At 37.7% G+C, this 26,260-nt stretch overlaps 2 protein-coding genes across 2 annotated transcripts in view; both read right to left on the bottom strand.

The window, feature by feature from the left end:
• The window catches only part of xirp2a (xin actin binding repeat containing 2a), a 47,038-nt gene extending 27,997 nt beyond the window's left edge, over positions 1 to 19,041 (bottom strand). The window contains exon 1 of the mRNA XM_062997730.1: positions 18,816 to 19,041. Coding sequence (XP_062853800.1) covers positions 18,816 to 18,980 — 165 coding nt within the window. The 5' untranslated portion in view covers positions 18,981 to 19,041. The remainder of the gene's footprint in view (positions 1 to 18,815) is intronic.
• Positions 1 to 26,260, bottom strand: part of nudt15 (nudix (nucleoside diphosphate linked moiety X)-type motif 15) — a 426,914-nt gene that overhangs the window by 187,545 nt on the left and 213,109 nt on the right. The window lies entirely within an intron of this gene.

Genomic DNA, 26,260 nt, shown 5'->3' with positions numbered 1-26,260 from the left:
ACAGTTCTAACAATATGACTAGATACTGATGCAAAGGGTAAAGTGCAGATTGTTGGATGATTTATGACTAAAAATACAGAACTGGGCTTCTAGAGTGGCACAATAAAACATCGAGGTTGAGAGTCAAGGTTTGTGCTGGATGAGAGAGCTGGTATTCTTGTCTCTCCTAAGTAAGTAACACGAGTCAATCTGTGGAGTCTGTGAGCTATTGTTGTAATATTTAAGAGCAGTTTGGGGCATTGATCTGCCCAACAACAGTGCATGAGCTACAGCATGTAAAGAGGCAGGGACAGGCTTTACATGTCATGTAGAAATCATGTAGGAGAGACACGTAGTGGGTTAAAACTGACAAAACACACAAGCAAGCAAAACATAACTGGATTAGTCAGCCAATGTTAAAACTGTTTTGCTTACTAGAGCAGTGCATAAAGAGCTGTGGATCATTTTATTCTGAGGACTTTTTTAAGTCATTTCCTTCCTAAAAAGGACACATTTTAAATTGATTGTCCCTAGTAATCACTTATTCTCAACAGACAAGAATGCTAGAGTATTTCTTCACCAGTACTGGCATTAGTCCCAGTCTTCTCTTGTTTTATCTATTATCAGTATGTTGTGTACCGACTGTATTTGCAAATCAAATATGCTCCCAGTGGAATTACCATGACAACCACTTAGCTGGAACAGATAATATAAAACAGCAGGAAAAATAACACAACCACTCTGCAACACACACTTATATTAACAATATAAACACAATCCTAAATCAACACACCAAATCGAATGTGACCATGTTAAAGTATAATCATTTAAAACTAGGGAAATTGCATTAAGAAAAACAAAACAACACTAAGAAATATTTAACTGAGGGTTTTAAAATTCCAATTCCAAACATGGAAGAAGGGGAAGTTCCTTTTTTGATACAGTATGACTGTGCACTGTACACAGTGAGGTCCAATAAGATAAATTGACAAGTTTGGTGTAAAGGAACTCTGGTCAGGACCCCCACAGGACCACCACAAAGTAGGTATTATTTAGGTGGTGGATCATTCTCAGCACTGCAGTGACACTGACATGGTGGTGGTGTGTTAGTGTGTGTTGTGCTGGTATGAGTGGATCAGACACAGCAGCACTGCTGGAGTTTTTTAAATACCATGTCCACTCAATTTGACACTCCTACCTAGTTGGTCTACCATGTAAATGTAAAGTCAGAGACGATCACTTATCTATTGCTGCTGTTTGAGTTGGTCAACTTCTAGACCTTCATCAGTGGTCACAGGATGCTGACCATGGGGCGCTGTTGGCTGGATATACTGTATTTTTGGTTGGTGGACTATTCTCAGTCCAGCAGTGACAGTGAGGTTTTTAAAAACTCCATTAGCGCTGCTGTGTCTTATCCACTCATACCAGCACAACACACACTAACACACCACCACCATGTCAGTGTCACTGCAGTGCTGAGAATGATCCACCACCCAAATAATACCTGCTCTGTAGTGGTCCTGTTGAAGTCCTGACCATTTAAGAACAGGGTGAAAGCAGGCTAAAACAGTAAGTAGAGAAACAGATGGACTACAGTCAGTAATTGTAGAAAAAGTGCTTCTATATGGTAAGTGGAGCTGATAAAATGGACAGTGAGTGTAGAAACAAGGAGGTAGTCATAATGTTATGCCTGATCGGTGTATATATTATAGATATAGTAAGAGAGAGATGGATATATAGATGTGTGTGTGTGTGTGTGTGTGTGTGTTAAGGGGGTTTCCCGTTTGTACAAGTAGCAGTGAGAGGGTCTAATTACTCGACTGCTTCTGTGAGTGGACATTTTTAAACATTAAAATGTCACCAAGCTGCAGTTAGAAGGAAAAGTATAGAAGCACCCCACACACATTTACACAAATGTTGGTAAAATACTGTAGCTATTTTTTCTACAAAATAAACATACTGTTACTTTACAAACCAATAAAATGTGAGGAAGTATTTTGTAAAAAAATAATAATCATAATAAAAAAAAACATGTGTTCATTAATGTTAAAAATTCTCATAAAATGCTTATAATGTTTTTTACTTAATACTTTGTATCTGAATGTTAATGCTCATTTAACTGGCACAGATAGACCAAGCCTAATGGAAACATTACACTATGTGCATCACCTTAATCTTAATATTTTACATTTGTATGATATGACTTACTCACAATCTTCCAAATTGTTAATATTGAAGACATCAGCTTCAAGACTGCATATGTTGCTCTAAAATCTCAATGTACTTTTAAAAAAAATCCTGCCATCACAGAAGTGTTTGTCTAGGAGAATGACCTTTGTCTAGGGCACTGACACAAGCCCATACCATGACAGATCCTGACTTTGGGACTTGTTGCTGATAACCTGTTCCTGGATGGTCCTTTTTGGTCCGGAGCACACAGCATGTATTTCTTCCAAAATAAGACCTGGAATGCTGATTCATCTGAGCACAATACATGTTTCGACTGTATGATGGTCCATCCCAGATGCCCCCAAGCCCAGAGAACTTGACGCTGCTTTTGGACAATTGTTAACATAAGGCTTCTTTTTTTGCACTCTAAAGTCACAGTTGTTCAGTTTAGGCTTGCACCCATGCGTTTTATGCACTGAAATACCTCCAGATTACTGTAATTGTTGAATGATATTACGCACTGTAGGTAGAAATATTTATTTTTATGTGTTTTTTGATGTTTTTTTAAGGAACATTGTTTTCAAATATTCTCACACGTTTTGACAAACTGAAGATCCACTGATCCATCTTATCTCCTCAGACTGCTTTTGTTCCAAATCATGATTACACTCACCTGCTGACATCACCTGTTTGAAATCACATCATATTTTTTGTCCCTAAATTTCCCCCATCCCAATTTTTTTGGAATGTTTTGCAGGGCGGAAATGCAGGAAAGGATGTGTTTAACAAATTAAATGACACTGACCATGCAAAACATGAAACATCTTGGGTTATTCTTTCTGATTTTGGGTTGTAGATGAACTACTTTTACAGTATCTTTCACTCTGTTAAATGCCACAGATAAATGCAATGTACAAAGAAAATTACATTACTAGTACTATTACTACTATTACTACTAATAATAATTATAACGCAATCATGGTCAGGCGGCACAGTGTTCTATTATGCTCGCTTATCTATGCGAGTTTACTCAGTGGTGCTATTAGCCAGCTGATTTTGGAGATGCTCTGACCCAGTCATCTAGCCATCACAATTTGGCTCTTGTCAAATCCCTATGATGCTGCTCAGATCCTTATGCTTGCACATTTTCGTGCTTCCAACACTTTAAGAGTGGTTACTTGCTGCTCACTATATCCCACACCTTGACAAGTGTCATTGTAACAAGATAATCATTATTATTCACTTCACATGGTAGTGGTTTTAATGTTGTAGCTGTATATGTATATAAATATTATATACAAAATTACTTACTTACAACATTAGTATATGTTGGATTACTTTAAACACATAAATACAATTATGTTTTACAAAATGTGTTGTTTTTACTTACAATTTCTTAGTTATACAATCTTTATAGTCTTTCTTGTTAAAGTGTAAAATTGTAATACTGAATTGGCATTATTTGGCACTAAAGGTTTTTAACAGAATTTAACATGCAGGACTTTTACTTGAGTCTTTGGCTACATTCAAATATGTAGACACTGTTGCTAGTCATAAAATAAAAAAGAACATGTACCCAAAAAATAGTACCCAGGTTTAAACGTTTGATAAAACACTGTGTGATGTAACCATGCATCAGCTATTTAGATATGGAGATTCAGTTATTAAGGACTGCAACTCTGATTCCTGTCATTCATGAATCAAGAATACCATGAGAGTAAATAATTTGTTTTTCTTATGGTGAGCACAACCCCATTTGAACTTAGCTTAAAAAAGCAGATTACCAGGACCTTACATCTCATCTGAAGATGCAATAGTCACCACATCCAGATAGTGACCACATACAGACGCACTCATATACCCCACATTCTGAACATCTTGTCATAGAAGCATGAGTGACTGGAGCAAAGCCTAATCTCATAGTCCCGTTTTAAAAAAGTCATAAGCTTAAACCAGTCACAGCAAGTTACTTTTAGCCAGGCTTCACTTGCAGATTTAGCCATGAGTCTATAAGGAGACTGGGATGACAGCATGCCTATGTGTTTGTCACTTTTAGACCACCATGTGTCAGTTAGCCTATATTTATCATTACTGAAATAGGAGGAGCAAGCTGGTCAGCTACTGCTAGCATAGCTTTAGATCTTTAATAATTGGTCAAGTCTTCCCTGAAAAATGCTAATTTCAAATATTTACACTAATTTCAAAAATTAAAAACATTAGTTTCCCCTTTCTCCTTGCTGCTATAATAGCTTTTACTGTTAAGGTTTTTACATGACTTTGCAGTGTGTCTGTGCTCATTCATTTAAAAATAGTTGGTGAGTTCAGGCACTTGGAAGAGAAGGTGTGACTCACAATTGATTAATTTACCTCAAATGTGTTTAGTAGAGCTGAAGTCTTCTTCACAATTAAACCTTGTTTTTATCAGAGAAGAACTATCAGGGCCCTCTAGGCCTTCAAAGAGGTCCTAATATCTTCTACATAAAAATAATCTATCAAATTTGATTTCATCTACTCATCATGTAAAAATCAACATTAAATAAAGACAATGTGAGCGTGACTCTCATGTGTCTTGAACTCCGGGCTGAATCAGAACTTGTGTGGAACAACACAAAGATGTAAATTTTTTTTTTAAGGTAAGGTAAGCTAATGTAAGCTTTTATACAAACACACTCAATCACTTTCTTAACCGCTTATCCTATTAGGGACGCATGTCAGGGGTGCTGGAGCCTATCCCAGGTTTTCAATGGGCGCAAGGCACACAGTAACACCCTGGACGGGGCGCCAGTCCATCGCAAGGCAGACACACATACACACACACACACACACCCATTCACCTATAGGGCAATTCTGTGTCTCCAATTAACCTGACTGCATGTTTTTGGACTGTGGGAGGAAACCGAAGCTCCCGGAGGAAACCCACACAGACACGGGGAGAACATGCAAACTCCACACAGAAAGGACCCGGAACGCCTCGCCTGGGGATCGAACCCAGGACCTTCTTGCTGTGAGGCAACAGTGCTACCCACCGAGCCACCCTGCCGCCCTATACAAACACAGTCTTGTAATATTACAAAATGTGATTATAATAGAATAATGTATTAGAATGTACTTTTTCTTTTTAAGATAACTTATGAAAGAAATAAGCAACAATTATTTCCATTGCTAAAAAGTAGACATACTAAGCTTTTTTATGATATACAGTCCAAGGTTATAGTGGGTGTTAGAGGGCCAACGTTTTAAAGTCACAGTTTGCTACTGTTTTTTTTATGGACTTAATGCCTGTCTCAAAGTGTTGCTATAAATTTGGAAGCATTTACTTTATTTTACAGATATTTTCATGTATATGAATGTGTATGAAACACCTGAACTCAATAATACTTTTTTTTTTTTTTAGATACACCAACTAGGCATAACATTATGACCACTGATAGGTGAAGTAAATAACACCGATTATCTCTTCATCATGGAACCTGTTAGTGGGTGGGATATATTAGGCAGCAAGTGAACATTTTATCCTCAAAGTTGATGTGTTAGAAGCAGGAGAAATGGGCAAGCATAAGGATTTGAGCGACTTTGACTTGAAGGGCCAAATTATGATGGCTAGACGACTGGGTCAGCTCTTGTGGGGTGTTCTCGGCCTGCAGTGGTCAGTATCTATCAAAAGTGGTCCAAGGAAGGAACAGTGGTAACCCGGCGACAGGGTCATGGGCTGCCAAGGCTCATTGATGCACGTGGGGAGCGAAGGCTGGTCCGTGTGGTCAGATCCAACAGACCAGCTACTGTAGCTCGAATTGCTGAAGAAGTTAATGCTGGTTCTGATAGAAAGGTGTCAGAATACACAGTGCATCACAGTTGCAGGGCTGTTTTGGCAGCAAAAGGTGACCAACACAATATTAGGCAAACAAATTTGACCTAATAAATCATCTAAAAAATGTAAACCTTAAAAAAATAGTAGTAATGTTCAGCAAAACTACACATGCCACAAATGCATGCTATCTCTATAGCATCTGTAGCACTGATGTCAGTAACTCTAGTTACTCTAATCCAGGGGTCATCAAACTACGGCCCGCGGGCCGTATACAGCCCGATGCTTTCATTTGACCGGCCCCTTTAACCACAGCAGCAATACATGTTGTCTGGCCCCTGTTCATCTTTAAACTCACAGTATTATAGCGGAAAAAAATATCAGAGGAAACAAAAATTTGCCACATGGAGTCTCCGTAGATTATACGGCAGTGATCCAACGGGTGGCGCTCCAAGCATGGTGGGTTCTGCGAGAGGAGTGATTGTGCGTATCAATAGAGAGATGAGTGATCGCAGCCACTGCACTTGTGTTGCAAAGCAGTTAAATGGAATTTCATTATGAAAATCGTCGTGTCCTGTGTTAATTTCATTAAAACTAATGCTCTTAACTACAGGCAGATTCAGGAATTATTGTCCTGTTTGGACGCGAACAATGTTGCTTGGTATACGACCTTTGTTTGGAATACAACTCGCGTGCTAGAACTTGTACGGGTCAAAATGAGTCATGACACCGCGCGCGACCCTTGTTTACCTCTCGCGAGACAAAGCCACGAGCGTTAACGGTGTGCCGTGTTGCTAAGCAACATGAGGGCGAACATAACATTCGCAAACTATTATTTCTTGGATGAAACACCCGCTTAATGATCAGGATTACTGTTTATATTAATCTGGACATTTCCATGTATAGTACATGACTTAAAATAGTGTTCAACCAAGTTTGCACTTGTTCTTTTCAGTGGCGTATTAATATGGGATGACGTGAGGTGGTCACAGGTGCAGCTCAGCCAATCAGATTTTAGGACTGGAACAATCCGTTTTATAAATTATTTTATACAACCCCATCAACGTATAATATGTCAATAACAATAGGATTTTTTTTCATGGGAACGGATTAATCATTTTCCCTTTATTTCTAATGGGAGAAATTCGTTTGGTATACGTCCTGTTTGGTATGAATCCAAGGATCTGGAACGGATTAAGGACGTATACCGAGGTACCACTGTACCTGTGAGCAGACTTTATCGAAGTTTAAACACCTTAAATCTCCAACTAGATTCAGACTCACTCATCAACATTTATTACCTATTATGACTGGCAGTAACAAATATGGAACCTGATGCTGACTGTCTCGTCAGGCAAAAGCAAACTCACAGTTCACACTTATTTTTGGGGAAACACTGTATGAGTTGGGATAATGGAAATTATTAAAATAAATAAAATGTCTGCATTATCATTATGAAGTAAAATTATACTACAGTTATACACAGCAGACAATACATCCAGTATACATAGTAAATAGCTTTTTTGGGGTGTGTTTACTATTTCATCTGCGGTCCGGCCCCCCAAAACACTGAAGAACAGTAATCCGGCCCTTAAGTTAAAAAGTTTGAGGACCCCTGCTCTAATCTGACCACATTTTTTCAGTAACAAGTAATCTAACGAGTTACTATTTCCAATCCAGTAATCAGATTAAAGTTACTTATCCAAGTTACTGTGCGTTACTATTTTTCCATCAGCAGATGGTTGAAAAGTCATTCTCAGTATTCATAACATTCATACTAGAGTTATATGGAATGCAGTAAATGTTCCAGGAAAAACCTTTCTCAGTGTTCTCATATTTACCTGCTGCCATGATGCTATTCATCATAAAAATGTTTTCCATGAATCTATTATAAAAACCCACTCAAACCCTTTCTCTACTATACACAAAAAATACAAAATCTGCCCTGACTTCATACTGATAATACAATTTGAGTACTGATGTTAACTTAATACTGAAATTACAGTAACAGTTTTTTAAATGTTATTGAGGAAAGTCATTGGTGTTATATTGGTGTGACAGTAATTTCCCTGTCTAATTACAATACATTTTCTAACCCTGATAATTTATATCATTAATCAAAACATGATACAACTCAACTAGACCTTAGGTAAAGCCCATGTTGTAAGATGTAATTTTATTTATTGTTAAAAAAAGTTTTCCAACATGCATATTGCTCTTAATACCCTTTGGTTAGTCCTCATCCAGTTTACCAAAGTAATTTTAACCAACCCTGTAAAACAAGGCTGTCAAACTCATTTTCACAGAGGGCCACGTCAGTATTATTGTGGCCCTTAAAGGGCCGATTATAATGCATCTTGCTGTGATTGCAGTCTGCCTTTTAAGTCTTGGACAATTTGTTGTTTTTCTTGGAGGCTAAATTCTGTGTTTGGTGTCAAAATGCCAAATTTATACTGTATATTTATAATGTATATCTACATTTATATTGTTCTCCTTTACCACAGACACGGCCTCATAACACAAGAGACGTACTGTTTTTTCTTCTTGAAGCACAAACTTGTATTCACTTTCCCATCTTTCATTAAATTACCTTCCTTCTGCTTCAATTTTCTCTTCTTGTACATTTTGGGATTTGTAAATATTTCTCAACATCACTTGTTAAAAAACCGCCTCAGTGAAACACCGCCATCTAGTGGCGGGATGCAGTCACTTTGCAGGTCACAAAATCGGCATGCATTGTAGGAGATGCAGTTCATGTACGATTTTACAGTGTATTTTAAGACAATCATACGTCTTTTAAGCTCTCGGGCCTTGAGTTTGCCTTGTGCTGTAAAATATAAATCAAACTCATATTAACCTTACCATCAAATTCAAGCAATGACCTTACAGTTTTCTAAAGAAAAAACTGCCACAATAAAAGTAAATAAATAAATAAAAGAAAGAAAATAAGCGGTTTAAATATTTTTTGGAAATGTTTACCAAGTCATGTCTAATGCACTAGGACAAACCACAGTGACAGCTATTGTGTTAACGTGAAATTATGAAATTATGGCTAGCTAAAACTTTTCCAAGGGTTCAGTGACAACTCATCTACTAAGTCACCATGTAGTCCTAAAACATCTACAGAACTGCAGATGCCTCTAGTATCACCTACACAAGATTCCATAATAAAAAACTGAATAGGCAAACATGTGAAGAGTAGATTTAGATTTAGTATAATAGCAGCAGGTAAAGATTTAGTGAAGTGCAGCAAGAAGGAACCGTCTGCTGACTAGATATCAGTGCTTGTCTGTCAAAAACAGGACCTGGACGATCCCCAACCTTCCAAGTAAAACAATCATTATCGACGCAGCATAAAACACAATATACTCATAAAAGAACTTAGATTAATGACTTAAATGTGTTATAATTATTTAATTCCAAAAAAAGAAGTGTTGTAATAACATCCGAGGAATGCAACATTCATACGTTTAAGAGTATTTTAATATATGACTAGAACTGTAAGTAATAAACATGTTGCACTGCCCTCTTGTGGTTAGTTTACGCAAGTAATCTTTTCATGCCAGTTTGCTGAACATGTAAAATCCCTGAAAAAACAACGACCGGCTAACTGCTAATAAACATTAGCTTGCATTCCCTACAGATGAAAACGAATGTCATGAATTTCAATGTCTGATTTTTAAATAGAATTAGAGTTAGCATTATACAACCCCAAATCAGAAAAAGTTGGGCATGGAATATGCAAATAATAAAAAAACACGTTCAGAGTTTCTTACATTTACTTTGACTTTTATTTCCTTGCAGACAGGATGAACATGAAATATTTCATGTTTTGTTGGGCCAACTTCATTTCATTTATTAATAAACATCAATTCCTGCATTTCAGGCCTGCAACACATTCCAAAAAAAGCTGGGACAGTAAAGCATTTACCACTTTGTAATGTTGCCATTCCTTTTTACCACACTTAAAAGACGTTTTGGCACCGAGGATACCAAGTGATTTAGTGTTTCAGGTTTAAAATACAGTACAGCAACAGTACGGGGTCATTGTTGTCACATTTTTTTGTTTCAAAATTCTTCACACATTCTCTATAAGGACAGGTGAGGACCGCAGGCAGGCCAGTCCAGTACCCATAACCTCTTCTTCCGCAGACATGCCATTGTAATGTGTGACGTTGACGCCGCTTCTGGACATGGTTAACATAAGGCTTCCTTTTTGCACAGTAAAGTTTTAAGTGGCATTTGTGCATGTAACTCTGTATTGTAGTACTTGACAAAGGTTTTCCAAAGTAATCCCTCACCCATGTGGTTATATCAGCTATTGTTGAGTGGCGGTTCTTGATGCAGTGCCGTCTGTGGGATCGAAGATCAGCTTGCACCCTTGGCCTTTATGTACTGAAATTCCTCTCGATTCATTGACTGGTTTAATGATATTATGCACTGTAGAGGGAGAAATATGCCCCTTCCAATCTTTCTTTGAGGTACATTGTTTTTAAACATTTCAATCATTTTCTCACACATTTGTTGACAAACTGGAGATCCTCTGATCATATTTGCTCAACAAAGACTCAGTCTTTCCTGGATTCTGCTTTTGTACCAAACCATGATAACAATCACCTGTTGACATCACCTGTTTTAAATCACATCATTAGTTAGTTTTTTTACCTCAATACTAGCCCTAAATTGGCCCTGTCCCAACTGTTTTTGGAATGTGTTGCAGGCCTGAAATGCAGGAATGGAGATATATTAACAAATGAAATTAAGTTGAGCAGATAAAACATGAAATATCTCAGGTTCATCCTGTCTGCAATCAAATAAAAGTCAAAGTAAATGTAAGGTGCACTGCATTTGTATTTTATTTACATTTTCCATACTGTCCATGTTTTTCTGATTTGGGGTTGTAGAAGCACCGTTCAGTGTCCAGTGAGAGTCAGAGACACAAACACTTATTTACTCCTAAATTAATTTACTTATACCTAGGGGCAATTTAGATTAGCATATTTTTGGAAGATGGTAGGAAGCTGACAGCTACTGAATAAGAGCAATCTCACATCCCATGATGATGTACTACCATGCTGCCTAAAAAGCATAGCCACTTTAAGAAGACTTTAACATTAAGTTTTAATATTTAAGATCAGTGAATTTGATTTATATAAACAGATTGTCAGGTTAAGAAAATTTATAAAAGGCATTCCTGCTTCTCTTCCTTTCAGTCTCTCGGTTTCTCCTGTCTGCTTTATAAATCATGAAAGAGACCCAGAAAATAAGAGTAAAAGAATGAGTAAGCGAGAAAGAGAGAGAGAGAGAGAGAGAGAGAGAGAGAGAGAGAGAGAGAGAGAGAGAGAGAGAATGATGGCACCAGAGCAGGAAGTTAGTTAATTATTAAACTATACTGAGAATGAAGAGGTCAGGTTTCAAGAGTGCAGAAGTAGTTGGATTTCAACCAACATCCTCTCTAATTCTTTAGTGCCTAAAAATAAAACACATTAACAAATTCTTATAAGGAAAGAAATAACTGTAAAAATCACAAAACGATCAAACAGTGCTCAAAACTAATGTGGCTTTGCTGTTCTAACAGGCCTTATAGCTAAATAATTAATTTCTTAATTACTAGACTTTCTAAATGTCAGCATTAAATCTGCAGTATTTAAAAAACAGCACATTTCTCGTAAAATCTGAGAGCTTCTGTCAATACTAAATCTTTCCACATCTAGGCTACAAGGTCCTGTGCAATGTTATTTTAATCAGAGGACTATAAAAGCCACAAGAAAAGCTTGATACCATGTTCCTTACCCATTTTTGTAATTATTCGGACATACACCCATCAAGCATAACATTAAAACCACCTCATTGTTTCTGCACTCACTGTCCATTTTATCAGTTCCACTTACCATATAGAAGCACTTTGTAGTTCTACAATTACTGACTGTAGTCCATCTGTTTCTCTGCATGCTTTGTTAGCCCCCTTTTATGCTGTTCTTCAGTGGTCAGGACCCCCACAGGGCCACTACAGAGCAGATATTATTTGAGTGGTGAATCATTCTCAGCACTGCAGTGACATGGTGGTGGTGTGTTAGTGTGTGTTGTGCTTGTATGAGTGGATAAAACACAGCAATGCTGATAGAGTTTTTAAACACCTCACTGTCACTGCTGGACTGAGAATAGTCCACCAACCTAAAATATATCCAGCCAACAGCGCATCGTGGGCAGCGTCCTGTGACCACTGATGAATGTCTAGAAGATGACCAACTCAAACAGCAGCAATAGATGAGCGATCGTCTCTGACTTTACATCTACAAGGTGGACCAACTAGGTAGGAGTGTCTAATAGAGTGGACAGTGAGTGGACACGGTATTTAAAAATTCCAGCAGCGCTGCTGTGTCTGATCCACTCATACCAGCACAAAACACATTAACACACCACCACCATGTCACTGCAGTGCTGAGAATGATCCACCACCGAAATAATACCTGCTCTGTGGTGGTCCTGACCATTGAAGAACAGGGTGAAAGCATGCTAAAAAGTTTGTATGTAGAGAAATAGATAGACTACAGTCAGTAATTGTAGAACTTCAAAGTGCTTCTATATGGTAAGTGAAGCTGATAAAATGGACAGTGAGTGTAAAAACAAGGAGGTGGTTTTAATGTTATGGCTGATCAGTGTAAGTTTGGGATCATTAACTGTAAGATCTGACCAGCATCCAGTTTTGACCTTATAGCAGAGGCAGTTTCTCAGAGCTTGTTAGGGGGAAGTAATTCCAATACATCAATTACCCCAATACTTAAAGAGCTGGGATTACATTCTTTACTGTACAATAATCCTTCTTGCTTACCTTCTATTCATATAAACTGGTTTTAGCCACCTTCAGGAAAAATACAGCCTCTACGTAATGTGAATGAGGACAAATCACACAAATATGTCCTATTCCCAGCATTCAAAATTTTAAGTTATTGCTTTAACAAAGGATATGGGCAATTTAGGTGTGCTGATATTTTGCATAGCCAATACTTTTATGAAGGTTAATACACAATACATTAATCTGTGCAATGTTGATTATGGGAATGTGATTTCTCTGTTATTCAAAATTATACTCCAGTAAAACAGGAGTAGAAGATAAGCCCTTAGGGTTTCAGCTGTCAGGTGAAAAGTAAAATATAAATTATTCAAATTTTGTTTATAAAAACTAAAAGAGAAATTGAAGATTTTGCCTGCATTTGAGTGTTGAAGTAGAAAAAAATAATGTTGAAAGTTGTTCTGGGATGGCTAAGTCAGACTAAAATTAGGCATTTGGAAGAACCCTGTACTAAGGACTATTGAGAATATGTAAACTGTACTTAAATGTTAAGTCCGTTCCAAACAAGTCAAGTCAACAACAGGACAGACACTGATGTTGGGCAAGAAAGCCTGGCTTGCAATTATTGCGCCAATTCATTTCAAAAGAGTTTAGTGTGGTTAAGGCTACTGTGACTCCTCTACATCAAACACGTGAAACCATGTTTTTATGGACCTCGCTCTGTGCACAGGAGCACAGTCATGCTAAAATGGACCACAGGATACACCGAACCATTGTTACAGCTAAAAAATATAAGAAAGATTAGTACATTATTTTACATCAATAGTAATTATTTTAGTAAATGTACAGTATAATAGTAAAATAGTATATTTTGCAAGCGCCCTTTATTCATCTTTACCAATTATATGGGACAGTGGTGGCCTAGTGGGTAGAGCTTTGGGCTATCAACTGAAAGGTTAAGAATTTGAATATCAGCTCTGCCATGCAGCCACTGTTGGGCCCTTCATCAAGGCCCCTAACCCTCTCTGCTCCAGGGGTGCCGTACGATGGCCCTGCGCTCTGACCCCAGCTTCCAAAACGAGCTGGGATATGCAAAGAAAGAATTTCGTTGTACTGTACGTCTTATATTTGTATATATTGGTATTTATATTTGTATATTTGTATTTGTATATATACTGTATATTTGTATATTTGTATTTGTATATATGACAAATAAAAGCATTCTATTCTAAATTCTATTCTGATGCCAGTACTTTGGGAGCTGTATGTAGGTTAGTAAAAATGTAGATTTTCATACAAATCCATTAACATTTGATCTAATACTTAAGTTTTATTTCTTTTATTTCTTTTTAGCAAGAAAGTCTCTAGCAAGCTCATTAACATTGCCTTTTTTGGCTTCGATTGCAGGGAGATTCTTTAGCTGTCTGCTATTTTTGACTCCATGACTATAAAGCAAGTGGTTATAAAAGTCATCCGTTACGTAATAATGACACCAGTAAACAAAATATGATAGCACTGGAATGTGGTAAAATATTTTATAAAACCTGAGTTCCTGCTGTGAGTTTTTAACAGTAATATTAAAAACACCTTTGCGCTATGGTATTTAATAAGCCCTATAAATGGCAGCAGACAAGTCAAGGTAATATGTTACAAAAACGTATCTAACAATTAGATGTTTTTTAGGTTATAGGAACTAATTTAATCATTATTGTATTTTTGTTTTTTTATAGATGTCCTGTCTAGAATGTTTTTGATCACCTGTGTATCAGTACACCAACACTGCTTCAGAGGTCAACACAGCCAAAATGGTCACTATAGGTCCTTTTGTGTATACACAAATTAACTATAGTTAATTTGGACAAAATGTGTTGTGTTTCAAATGTATTTATTAGTGCAAATCCCTTTAAATCTGTACACAGCATTCCCAATACAAAATAAGCTATAAGGTGTAACCAAGCTATAGCACAGATATTATGACTATAACTGTCAGAGATTGTAGACGTACACAAATTCTTTACATAAGAAAATTCAAATACTGATAAAAATAACTACTTCCATTAGCAACTCAGACAATGTATATTTAATACATATAATGTCCAAGAAATACTCAAGTATGAGTTCTTAAGAATTTTCCATTTCATTTATTTAATGTTTCATTTAATTTTACCAGCAACTTGAACTCTTGTATCACTAGAGGTAATCATTCATGACAGGAATTGTGACATGGCTAAGTCTTATGATGTTGGGTTCAAATAAAGTGTTACTGTTTCAATAGTCAAATAGAATTTCTACATTGATTCTAGTTTTAATGCTTAGGCTAATCATCACCATTAAACTGGACTCTTATTACTATGGAAAATACTGTTCCTCAGAACACTGTAGAAGCTGTAAACACACACACACACACACACACACACACACACACACACACACACACACACACACACACACACACACACACACCCTAAGTATCAGTGTGCTATTTAAACTTTATTTTTGGACTCTCTCTGTGACACTGGGTTCTTTTATAAATAAACCTATAATTTGCTCTGTGTATGTAAGTGTGTGTGTGTGTGTGTGTGTGTGTGTGTGTGTGTGTTTTACAGCTTAGTTTAGTTTAACAGCAGTTGTTTTCTGGGTGCTTTGGTGTTTAAGTGAGCCTTCTGGTGAAAAGAAGTGTAAGAAGCTTAAATAGTTTTGGCACCAAATCCCCAATTTTAGTAGATTATATAAGACATACAGTATTTGGTATCTGAAGTTCACTTCTTTAGTTTTGCTTTGAAGCTAGCAGGCTAGTAAAGCTTTCTCACCTGAAAAAAATCCCCAGTTATCCTCCTTAAACTGTTTTGATTTTTAAATAATATCAAGCAGATTTGAAAGACACAGATTTGCAAGTAGGATTTAGTGTTCTTAAATAAATAAAAGTTCAGTATGATTCTGAAAGTGATAATTCAGCATCCCTTTGTGAAAAACAAAATACGTTTTTAAGGTTCTTTAATTTGAGAAAAATGCTGGTCTAAAAAAGCTGAGGTTTAAGTAATGGTAATAGGAATGTTAAAAACTGTCAGTAAATTGACGTATCAAATTCTAAATATGTTTATATTTACAAAATACAATGAAGTAGATCAGTAAAAATATCAGAAATTATTTTATTTCTACTTTTGAATAAACTCATCACAGATTCTTGTTTGATTGCACGTTACAAAAAGTCCAAACTTTTCTGGAAATGGTGTTTGTAATTTTGGACTTAGTGTATTACTGAGGTCAATTAGATTTTTCTTCTTCTTTTCTGTATAATTTATTCAACGGTAAAATAGGCAATACTTGTTAAGTATTTAGCTTAGCTAGTCTGTAAGAAAAATCTTTCTCTTCATCTGACACTGCAACCATATGAAAACATGGTTATTTACTGCTCAGAATATTCTGCTCATAATGGAAATATTGAAATCACCCCTTATAATCACTGCTTTCAAATATGGTCCTGCCAAAAGTTGATTAAAATTTTCCTGCATGGTGTGTGAAATAACCTATAGCACTCTGAAAGACTCAAACACTGAGAAATGTAATTGCTGCTAGACAGGATGATAGTTAATGCCCAAATTTGCAGTTAATTGATAACCTACAAACGCAATTTCCGAAATATTTGGATTAATAATTTTACATTGAATGTCCTACCAAAGTTTTCACCTAGGCCATTCTAAACCCCATTCAGGGGTGGAGTTGTTCTTGTTGATGATACACTGATCAGCCATAACATTAAAACCACCTCCTTGTTTCTACACCCACTGTCCATTTTATCAGTTCCACTTACCATATAGAAGCACTTTGTAGTTCTACAATTACTGACTGTAGTCCATCTGTTTCTCTGCATGCTTTGTTAGCCCCCTTTCATGCTGTTCTTCAATGGTCAGGACTCTCCCAGGACCACTACAGAGTAGGTATTATTTGGGTGGTGGACCATTCTCAGCACTGCTGTGACACTGACATGGTGGTGGTGTGTTAGTGTGTGTTGTGTTGGTATGAGTGGATAAGACACAGCAGTGCTGCTGGTGTTTTTAAACACCTCACTGTCACTGCTAAACTGAGAATAGTCCACCAACCAAAAATATCCAGCCAACAGCGCCCCGTGGGCAGCGTCCTGTGACCACTGATGAAGGTCTAGAGGATGACCAACTCAAACAGCAGCAAAAGATGAGCGATCATCTCTTACTTTACATCTACAAGGTGGACCAACTAGGTAGGAGTGTCTAATAGTGTGGACAGTGAGTGGACACGGTATTTCAAAACTCCATCAGCGCTGCTGTGTCTGATCCACTCATACCAGCACAACACACACTAACACACCACCACCATGTCATTGTCACTGCAGTGCTGAGAATCATCCAGTGTGGTCCTGACCATTGAAGAACAGGTTGAAAGCATGCTAAAACAATATGCAGAGAAACAGATGGACAGTAATTGTAGAACTACAAAGTGCTTCTATATGGTAAGTGGAGCTGATAAAATGGACAGCGAGTGTAGAATCTAGGAGGTGGTTTTAATGTTATGGCTGATCAGTGTATATCATTGTAAAATCCTGTGACCAAAACAAGAACCCACGTCCATCCACAGTTCAATGTTACTGTCAGCCCTGCTAAATCTTAAAATAATATGCATAATAGGATATGTTCTGCAATATGCAGTACACTAAAGGTTTCACTGGTCAATGTTTAAGTACAAAGTCATCTGCCATTTTCAAATTTTTTAAAAGATAAATATCTGAAACTGCCAAACAGGGACAATGTAGATTGCTATAACTTCACTAAAGACAAACCAATCTCCTTCATTAATAAAAATTATTTATTTCTAATTTTTATCAACGGGTAATCAATGGGTGTGATGCAGTAACACAATCTGGACAGGACGCCAATTCATCACATGACCTTGGCCATTCCTACCCCCCGTATGTAGACGTCCAACAAGCTGACAGCATCACTAGAGATTTGAACCTTTGTATCTTAGTGGTTGTGGGCTGAAGTACCACCCAAATGCACAGATTATGTATTTTGATGTCAAAACTTTGTAGTACATTGTGTTAAAGTGTTCCACACTATTGATTCAAATGTAGAACTAAAAAAGATTTGAAATAACCTTCTGTTATTTATTATAGTTATTAAAATTATATTTCTAGTTGACTTGACACTTGAAATAAATGACTTAACACTCACTCACTTTCTTAACTGCTTATCCAATTAGGGCTGGAGCCTATCCCAGCTTTTCAATGGGCGCAAGGCACAGTAACACCCACAATGGGGCGCCAGACCATCGCAAGGCAGACACACACACACACACACACACACACACACAACTTAACATTAAACCCAATTTTAATAATTTGTACATTTTGTGCTTAATCCTAGCCAGGGTAGCAGTGGGTCTAGTTCCATCCAGAATCACTGGCCACAGAACATGAACAGACCCTGGACAGAGCGCCAGTCCATCACAGGGCTTTGGCCAACCCCCAACCTTCATACATAGCCAATCAAGTCTGTGTAGATGCTGGCCAGCAGTGCGAGTGGGCTAGTGTATAGACCACTGCACCACCTGAGCTCCCAAGTGCACTGTCATTGATGTGAAATACATTAAACTGGGCTAACATCTCCCTCTTGTGGAGGAACTTTCACCTGTTAAATTTGTTTAATAAGCAGGTCACAAGCCTATTCAATGAGGTGCTTCACATAAAAAGAAACCATTAAAGTGATTTAAAACATTAAAAAAGTGTCTTTAAAATGTTTGAAAATCACTGATATAATAAAATTAGCCTTGTATTGTGATATACTGTAGTTTGGATTTAGTAAGATTTGTTTAAAAAAGGAAGATATTTCTTTTCTAGCAAACATCCTTTATGCATAACCCTTCAACAGAAAAGTATATGGTATCCTTTTTATAAAGCTCTGATGAGATGTAAATGACATTTTGAAGCAGCAAATATCCTTTAAATTATCTACAGCATTTTACCCTTAATGGTTAACATAAAGTACCTTTGAGGATGTCTAGATATATAAAAAGCAAACACTGTAGCTAACTTACCAGATCCCGAACTTGTGGTTTCTCAAACATGTTCTTTAGGTTGGTAAGCGGGATGTCGAACCTCTCAATGCGTCGACTCTCTTGCAGGTCCTCTTTGGCATCGGTGACCCGTGTGGGTCCCAAAACTTTCAGCACCTCTGCTTCGTTTCCTGATTGAGTTTCCATTGTAAAAGAAATCTAACACCCCTCACGTTCCCCAGGAGATCTGAGCCGACCGCTGAAGTTGTGAGGACAGCAGTTGAGAAACGGCGAGATGGAAGAAAAGCGTGAAAAAAGAAAAAGAAAAGAGTGAGGAGAAAGGAGGAAGGATTGCGTGGCACTGTCGTGGTGTCTGGGAAGCAAAGCCAGATGGATTTGCTCTCAAGGAGGAGACAGAAAGAAAGAGAAAAGGAAAAAATGTGAAAATTTCCTTTTGGTAAATACTACACACACACACACACACACACACACACACACACACTCAAACAAAAGTGCAGTAAAACAAAAGCAGTATGTAATGAAGTAAGACTTGTAAACAGTCACATGTGCCCTGCCAGAGGAAACAGGCTGCACCGCTGAACAAATCATGGAAATATTAAAACAGCCCTTCCCTACCTTTAGTCGCCACTTTCACACCAACACCCTTTCCTCCTAACACACTACACACACTTACACACAGTTCTTTCAATACAGCATAGACCTTGTCTGCATATGGTTGTATTGCTTTAAAATACTACAAAAATATGCAAACATATAACCAAAAGCAGGGTCATCACTAGTAAGGTAAAAGGTTGTGATGATTGAGGGGGCATTACAGCTGTGGAGCCCACACATTCCCAGTTAGATGTATGTATAAATTTTATATTGACAACTTAAATAATAATAATAATAATATATGAATGAAATAATTAAGGCCACACTTTGCCTCCAGAACAGCTTTTTGTCTTGAATGCTGTCATACAAGTCCTAACTGACTTGTAAAAAATAGATGGAAAATGGATGCCCAGAAGAAAATGACCCTGAGAATGGATGTCTTGTATATGTGTGAGGTACTAATGATGCCTACATTACATAACACTTAATATTTACTGCAAAGAACACCTTAGTATATTACATATCTCATCTGATAATATTTTCTGCAATGACACTTGTTTTTTATATTACATACTACATTTCTTATTCTATGTATTTAATCACATAGTGTTGTACAGTAATACTTGTGTACTTTAACACTTTTTGCTTTAATGTACCCATCCATCCATCCATCTAGCTAACAACCAACCCAACCACCCACCCACCTGTCAGTCCATCCATCCATCCATCCATCCATCAATCCATCCATCCATCCAGTGGTGTATATTGGGATTTTAGAAAGACACATGCTGCTATCAAGGTTATGCCTTTTCCAGTCCAGATCTGTCTCCTATCTTATATTATGCAACATAAAGCAGAGAATCAGACATTGGTAACAATGGACAGTTATGCAGCTGCAGAAAAAATGGTCAAAAAATGACACTTGTAAAACTAGTATCCTACAACCTGTATCCTTAGTTTCCAAACAATAAAAGTGTTACTTATAGAAAAGGTGATATAACATGGGGTAAACATGTCTCTGTCCTGACTTTTGACCTGTAAGTACACCATGCAACTTAAACGTAATTTATATATTCTAATTTATGATCCATTTGGCTTTTTTTAATGGAATTACTAGCCTTTGTTATTCAAAATAGCATTTTCAGGTGCACTGTGAATGAAGAAATATGGATCCTTTTCCCCCAGTCCATTCTGTGAGTTTAATTTTAACCAGTGACATTTGAAGCTAGTAGCAAAATATTTTTTGTCAAAATAATGGATGTTATTAAATTATAGCAATCCAGTCTCTGATTCTTAGTTATGAGTTAAGTGGCTCTTATGTGAGTCATTCCATTTGTGGTTTGCCCGACTGACGGAAGTAAGAATTTATACAGTAGAGAGTAGATAGTAAAGTGGATGGGAGAGGCTGAAGAACTAATGGCATATTGAATTTTTTAGAGGATTGTGTGACGGGTTCAGTCATCACCAACATTACTTAGGAAAATGAACTGTAAAATCCCAGTCCATAACCGTAGGCATTAAAGACAGTTTATTAAACAGTTTGATGCATTACAGTTTTTCAGCAAAGCATGTCATACCAAGTTGCAAGTATGGCATCAAAATAATGTGAATGTGTCAGATGTCAAATAGTTATTTTAGGCAAAGAGGGGTTGTCAGCTGATAGTTCCATAAACTGAAGAATGTGCAAGGCACTCTTAAATGCTTTGCCTTAACATAATATAAAATATTAATAAATAATAAAACACAATGCATTCCTTGTGCAAACCAAGCACCGGGAATGCATTATTTAATGTACAGAAACAAAGCTCACTTTCAGACCTGTCCACTCATCTTACACACACACACACACACACACACACACACATAAACACTATTCTGAAAAAGACGAGACATTTTCTAAAATGCCATCAAACCAAGATTTGTTGATCAAATTTAGAATTTCATGACTGCAACACCCATTGAAACCGGAGCAATACAGGAGTGAAATGTTTATATATATCTTAAATGTTTATATATATCTTATAAGTATATAAGTTTTACTATTTTTGAGACCTTCCACAATAAGCAGGTGAATTGAGCCAGAATCAGAATCACATTTAAGGATTTTGTCTTCGTGAGTGCACTCATGTATGATATGTACCATACTAAACAGACCAGACAAGAAAACTGTTAATACATTTTTTATCAGTTGATTGTATCATGATTAAAAAAAAAACATTTCTCAATGCAAGATTGCAAACAACTGTTGTCTTTCATCATTTTCTGTATGTAATATTGTAAAAAGATTAAATAAATCTGAATTAAAATGCATATAATTATTTACTTTATTATGGGGTTTTTTTCCATGGGCATACTTTACTCAGATTTAAGCTCCAAAGTTACATACACCGATCAGCCATAACATTAAAACCACCCCCTTGTTTCTACACTCACTGTCCATTTTATCAGCTCCACTTACCATATAGAAGCACTTAGTAGCTCTACAATTACTGACTGTAGTCCATCTGTTTCTCTTTTTAGCCTGTTTTCACCCTGTTCTTCAATGGTCAGGACCCCCACAGAGCAGGTATTATTTGGGTGGTGGATCATTCTTAGCACTGCAGTTACAATGACATGGTGGTGGTGTGTTAGTGTGTGTTGTGCTGGCATGAGTGGATCAGACACAGCAGCGCTGCTGGAGTTTTTAAATACCTTGTCCACTCACTGTCCACTCTATTAGACACTCCTACCTAGTTGGTCCACCCTGCAGATGTAAAGTTAGAGACGATTGCTCATCTGTTGCTGCTGTTTGAGTTGGTCATCTTCTAGACCTTCATCAGTGGTCACAGGACGCTGCCCACGATGCGCTGTTGGCTGGATATATTTTAGGTTGGTGGACTATTCTCAGTCCAGCAGTGACTATCTGCCTTTCTTACTCAGAATGATCTCCACGATCAGTACCAGTCTGGCTTCAAGGCAGCGCATTCTACGGAAACAGCTCTTGTAGCGGTTACTGAGAAGCTTCATGCAGCCAAACTGTCATCTGTCCTTATTCTTTTTGACCTCTCTGCGGCCTTCGACACAGTGAATCACAGCATTCTCCTGACCACTCTCTCCAACCTTGGAGTAACAGGTTCAGCATGGCAATGGATGGCCTCCTACCTAGAAGGGCGCTCCTACCAAGTGTCATGGAGGGGATCCATATCTCCCCCATGCACTCTCTCAACCGGTGTTCCTCAGGGCTCTGTACTCGGCCCACTTCTTTTCTCTATCTACACCCGCTCTCTGGGCAAGGTCATAGCCTCCCATGGCTTCTCCTACCACTCCTATGCAGATGACACTCAGCTCGTTCTGTCATTTCCTCCTTCAGACACGCAAGTCTCAGCTCGCATCTCAGCATGTCTGCGAGATATCTCACAATGGATGTTGGCTCATCATCTAAAACTTAATCCCAGCAAGACAGAGATGTTGCTCATTCCTGGAGATCAGTCTCCAACCCAGGACCTAGTCATTTCTCTGGATGACTCCCAGATCAGACCATCTGATAAGGTAAGAAGTCTTGGTGTTGTTCTTGTTAACCAGCTGACATTCTCTCCTTATATAGCCAACATGACAAGAGCGTGTCGGTTCCTCCTGTACAACATCAGGAAGATTCGTCCATTTCTCTCCAGGGAAGCTACTCAGATTCTGGTGCAATCACTTGTAATCTCACGGTTGGACTACTGCAACTCCCTTCTGGCTGGAGCTCCCATGTCCACGATTAAACCCTTACAGCTCATTCAAAATGCAGCTGCCCGTCTGGTTTTTAACCAACCCAAACACTGCCACATCACCCCACTGCTGCGTTCTCTTCACTGGCTTCCTGTAGCTGCACGCATTCAGTTTAAAACACTGGCGCTCGCCTACAAAGCCAAAAAAGGACCAGCCCCAAGCTACCTTCGGGGTCTAATCAAACCCCGCTCTGTACCACGCAACCTCCAAGCCTCTAGTCTCACTCGACTTGAGCCTCCATCCAGGACTAAAGGAAGACAAGCATCAAGGCTCTTCTCTGTTCTAGCGCCCAAATGGTGGAACGAACTTCCTCTGTCTGTCCGAACATCTGAGTCTCTTGCTGTCTTTAAAAAAGATTAAAAACCCACCTTTTTACTAAACACTTAGGCTGACTTGTACTTATTTACTAACACTTTATTCCAATCTTTTCCATTTAAAAAAAAAAAAAAAAAAAAAAAAAAAGAAAAAAAAAAAAAAAAAGGCTTCTTTGGTTCTAACAGGTTTTAGCAGATTTGTGTTCTTCGACTGTTGTTTACCTAAACTTGAGAAATGAAATGTTCACTATAGAAGCACTTCTGTAAGTCGCTCTGGATAAGAGCGTCTGCTAAATGCTGAAAATGTAAATGTAAATGTAAAAATTAGGGCTGTCAAACGATTAAAATTTTTAATCGCGATTTATCTCAGAATTTCATATAGTTAATCGCAATTAATCGCATTAAAAAAAATCTGTGTAAATGTTATAGAAAACAAGGATTTTTAAGTGAAATGTTACAATTAAAATGGTGAACACATTTTATGCTAAATGTACTTATGTTAAAAACTGCTGGGACGAGAGAAAACTGTAAGGGAGTTTTATTCACTCACATACTAGGCAGTAATACTATCCAATGGTTTGATGGACGTTTCTACACGAAGTGAGTGTGTTTTGACCCTTTGGGGCTTCCATAGTTCATGGACAACGTGCTTGACTCAGCTGTCCGGTATTCTTTACCGTAACAGAATAAGTTAATAAAGTGTTCTGCTCCCGATAACTTGTGAATATAGCGTGTATTTATTTCTTTATTATGCAAGTGCAGATGCTACGACGCTCTTTTACATTTTGTTAACAAACCGCAAATGAAAAACGGTGACATGTCCGACATTAAAACGTTTGTTCTACCAGTCAAGTCTCAACATGAACTAGAATTTGCGTTAATGGCACTATTTATCTTAATCGCGTTAAATTGAGATTGCGTTAATGCGTTATTATCGCGTTAACTTCGACAGCCCTAGTAAAAATACAGTGCATCATTCATTGTTGTTGTTTAAAATAGAAATATGACCTTAAATAAATCCTGTATGTATATCTGTTGTCAGTAAAATTTTAATCATTAGAGCACAGAAAATAACTAGTAAAAATAAGTAGAAGGAAAACATTTCTGACAGGCTACAATTAGCTTGGTAAAACTTTCCTAAACGCTTACACAGATGAAACGGCAAGAGCAGTTTTTTTCCCCTTTTGCCATGTCACTGGAATTTTAAAGGTGGAAAAAATTAGCTGCTCGAATTCTGCTGCACTTATTCATTCAAACCAAAGTGCTGGGATCTGTGGTGAAAACACACTATTTAGGACTTTAACCACACTATTTTATGTGGTTTAAACCCTTTGCCCTCAATCTGCTGTACAGTAGGCCAGATATGCTAAACCGGTCCAGTCTCTCTAACATTTACTGACTTTTTATTGTTAGGTTTTCTTATGACTTCTTGTTATCACTTCTCAAATAAAACATATTTTTCTTTGCTCTTTGCATGATTTTGTAGCACACTACAGTGCATTGAGAATACTTTAATACTTTTTACATACATTAACATAACCTGAAAATTGTATTAGTTTGACTAAAAACTGTTGTTATTCAGACACTCATTTTCTCAGTAGCCAGTATTGTTCCCCCTTTTAAGAAGTTATTTCTGCACAATGTGTCTTATTTTGCCTATTTTATTTATTAAATTTATTGGGAAAATCTATTAGGGCTATTTAAACACTTTTACAAGTTTAAACGTCCATCTGCATGGTAATTTTTTACATCTGAATGATAATGTTTGGTAATTTATTGCTTGATATTTTTGTTGCTTACCTATAGTTGCAACTATAATTAAAACTATTTGAAATATGGCTGCTCAGGTGGCGCAGCGGTAAAAACATACGCTGGAACCAGAGCTGGGATCTTGAATACATCATATCAAATCTCAGCTCTGCCTGCCGGGTCAGGCTGAGCGGCCACATGAACAATGATTGGCCTGTTGTTCAGATATGGGTGGGACTAAGCCGGATGGGGTCTCTCTCCCATGACTGGTGCAATTACGACCTCTGCTGGCTGATTGATGGCGCCTGCACAGAGATGAGAAAAGAGTGCTCTCAGGGTGTGTCTCTCCGTACACAACACTGAGCTGCACTGCAGTCGTCAAAGTGTAGATGATAAGATGCATACGTCATGCTGCCCACGTGTCGGAGGGGGCGTGGGTTAGCTTCGCTCTCCTCAATCAAAGCAGGGATCGGCATTGGTGGAGAGGAGGCATGACGCAATCGGGCAATTGGACGCGCTAAAAGGGAGAAAAAGGGGAGAAAATGCATAAACAAAATTAAACTACTTGAAATACAGTATGTTACTGCATGTATTTTTTAAAATATGCGTATTTTTTTTTATGCGCTTTCTCTCCCAATTTAGTGTAGTCAATTTGTCTTCCGCAGCTGGGGTATCCCCGTGTTTTTTTTTTTTGCAGTTGAGGAGTGTATATTGCTGCTCACGCCTCCTCTGACCCGCACACAGCCCTTAATGGAACCCTTTTCCACCCATGCACTCTGCACAGATGCCTCTATCCACCAATCAGGGTTCTTACACAGTGTTTGAAAACCCCGCCACATAGATGGGTCATCCCTCCCTGCAGGCACTGGCAATTATGCCCGCTAGATGGCGCCCAGCTGACTGGTGGCAACGCCGAGTTACAAACCAAAGAGTTCAGAATCTCAGCACTGGTGTGCTAGCAGAATATCTATTTATTTAATATTTATATAATATATATTTTTTAAATTGGTAAGAAAACTAATAATGCATTGTTTTCTGATTAAATATCTGAATATGCCA

This window comes from Trichomycterus rosablanca, chromosome 6 (assembly GCF_030014385.1).
Source record: "Trichomycterus rosablanca isolate fTriRos1 chromosome 6, fTriRos1.hap1, whole genome shotgun sequence".
Lineage (NCBI taxonomy): Eukaryota > Metazoa > Chordata > Actinopteri > Siluriformes > Trichomycteridae > Trichomycterus > Trichomycterus rosablanca.
The sequence above is the reverse complement of the archived record's forward strand: the minus strand, read 5'-3'. Positions and strand labels throughout refer to the sequence as shown.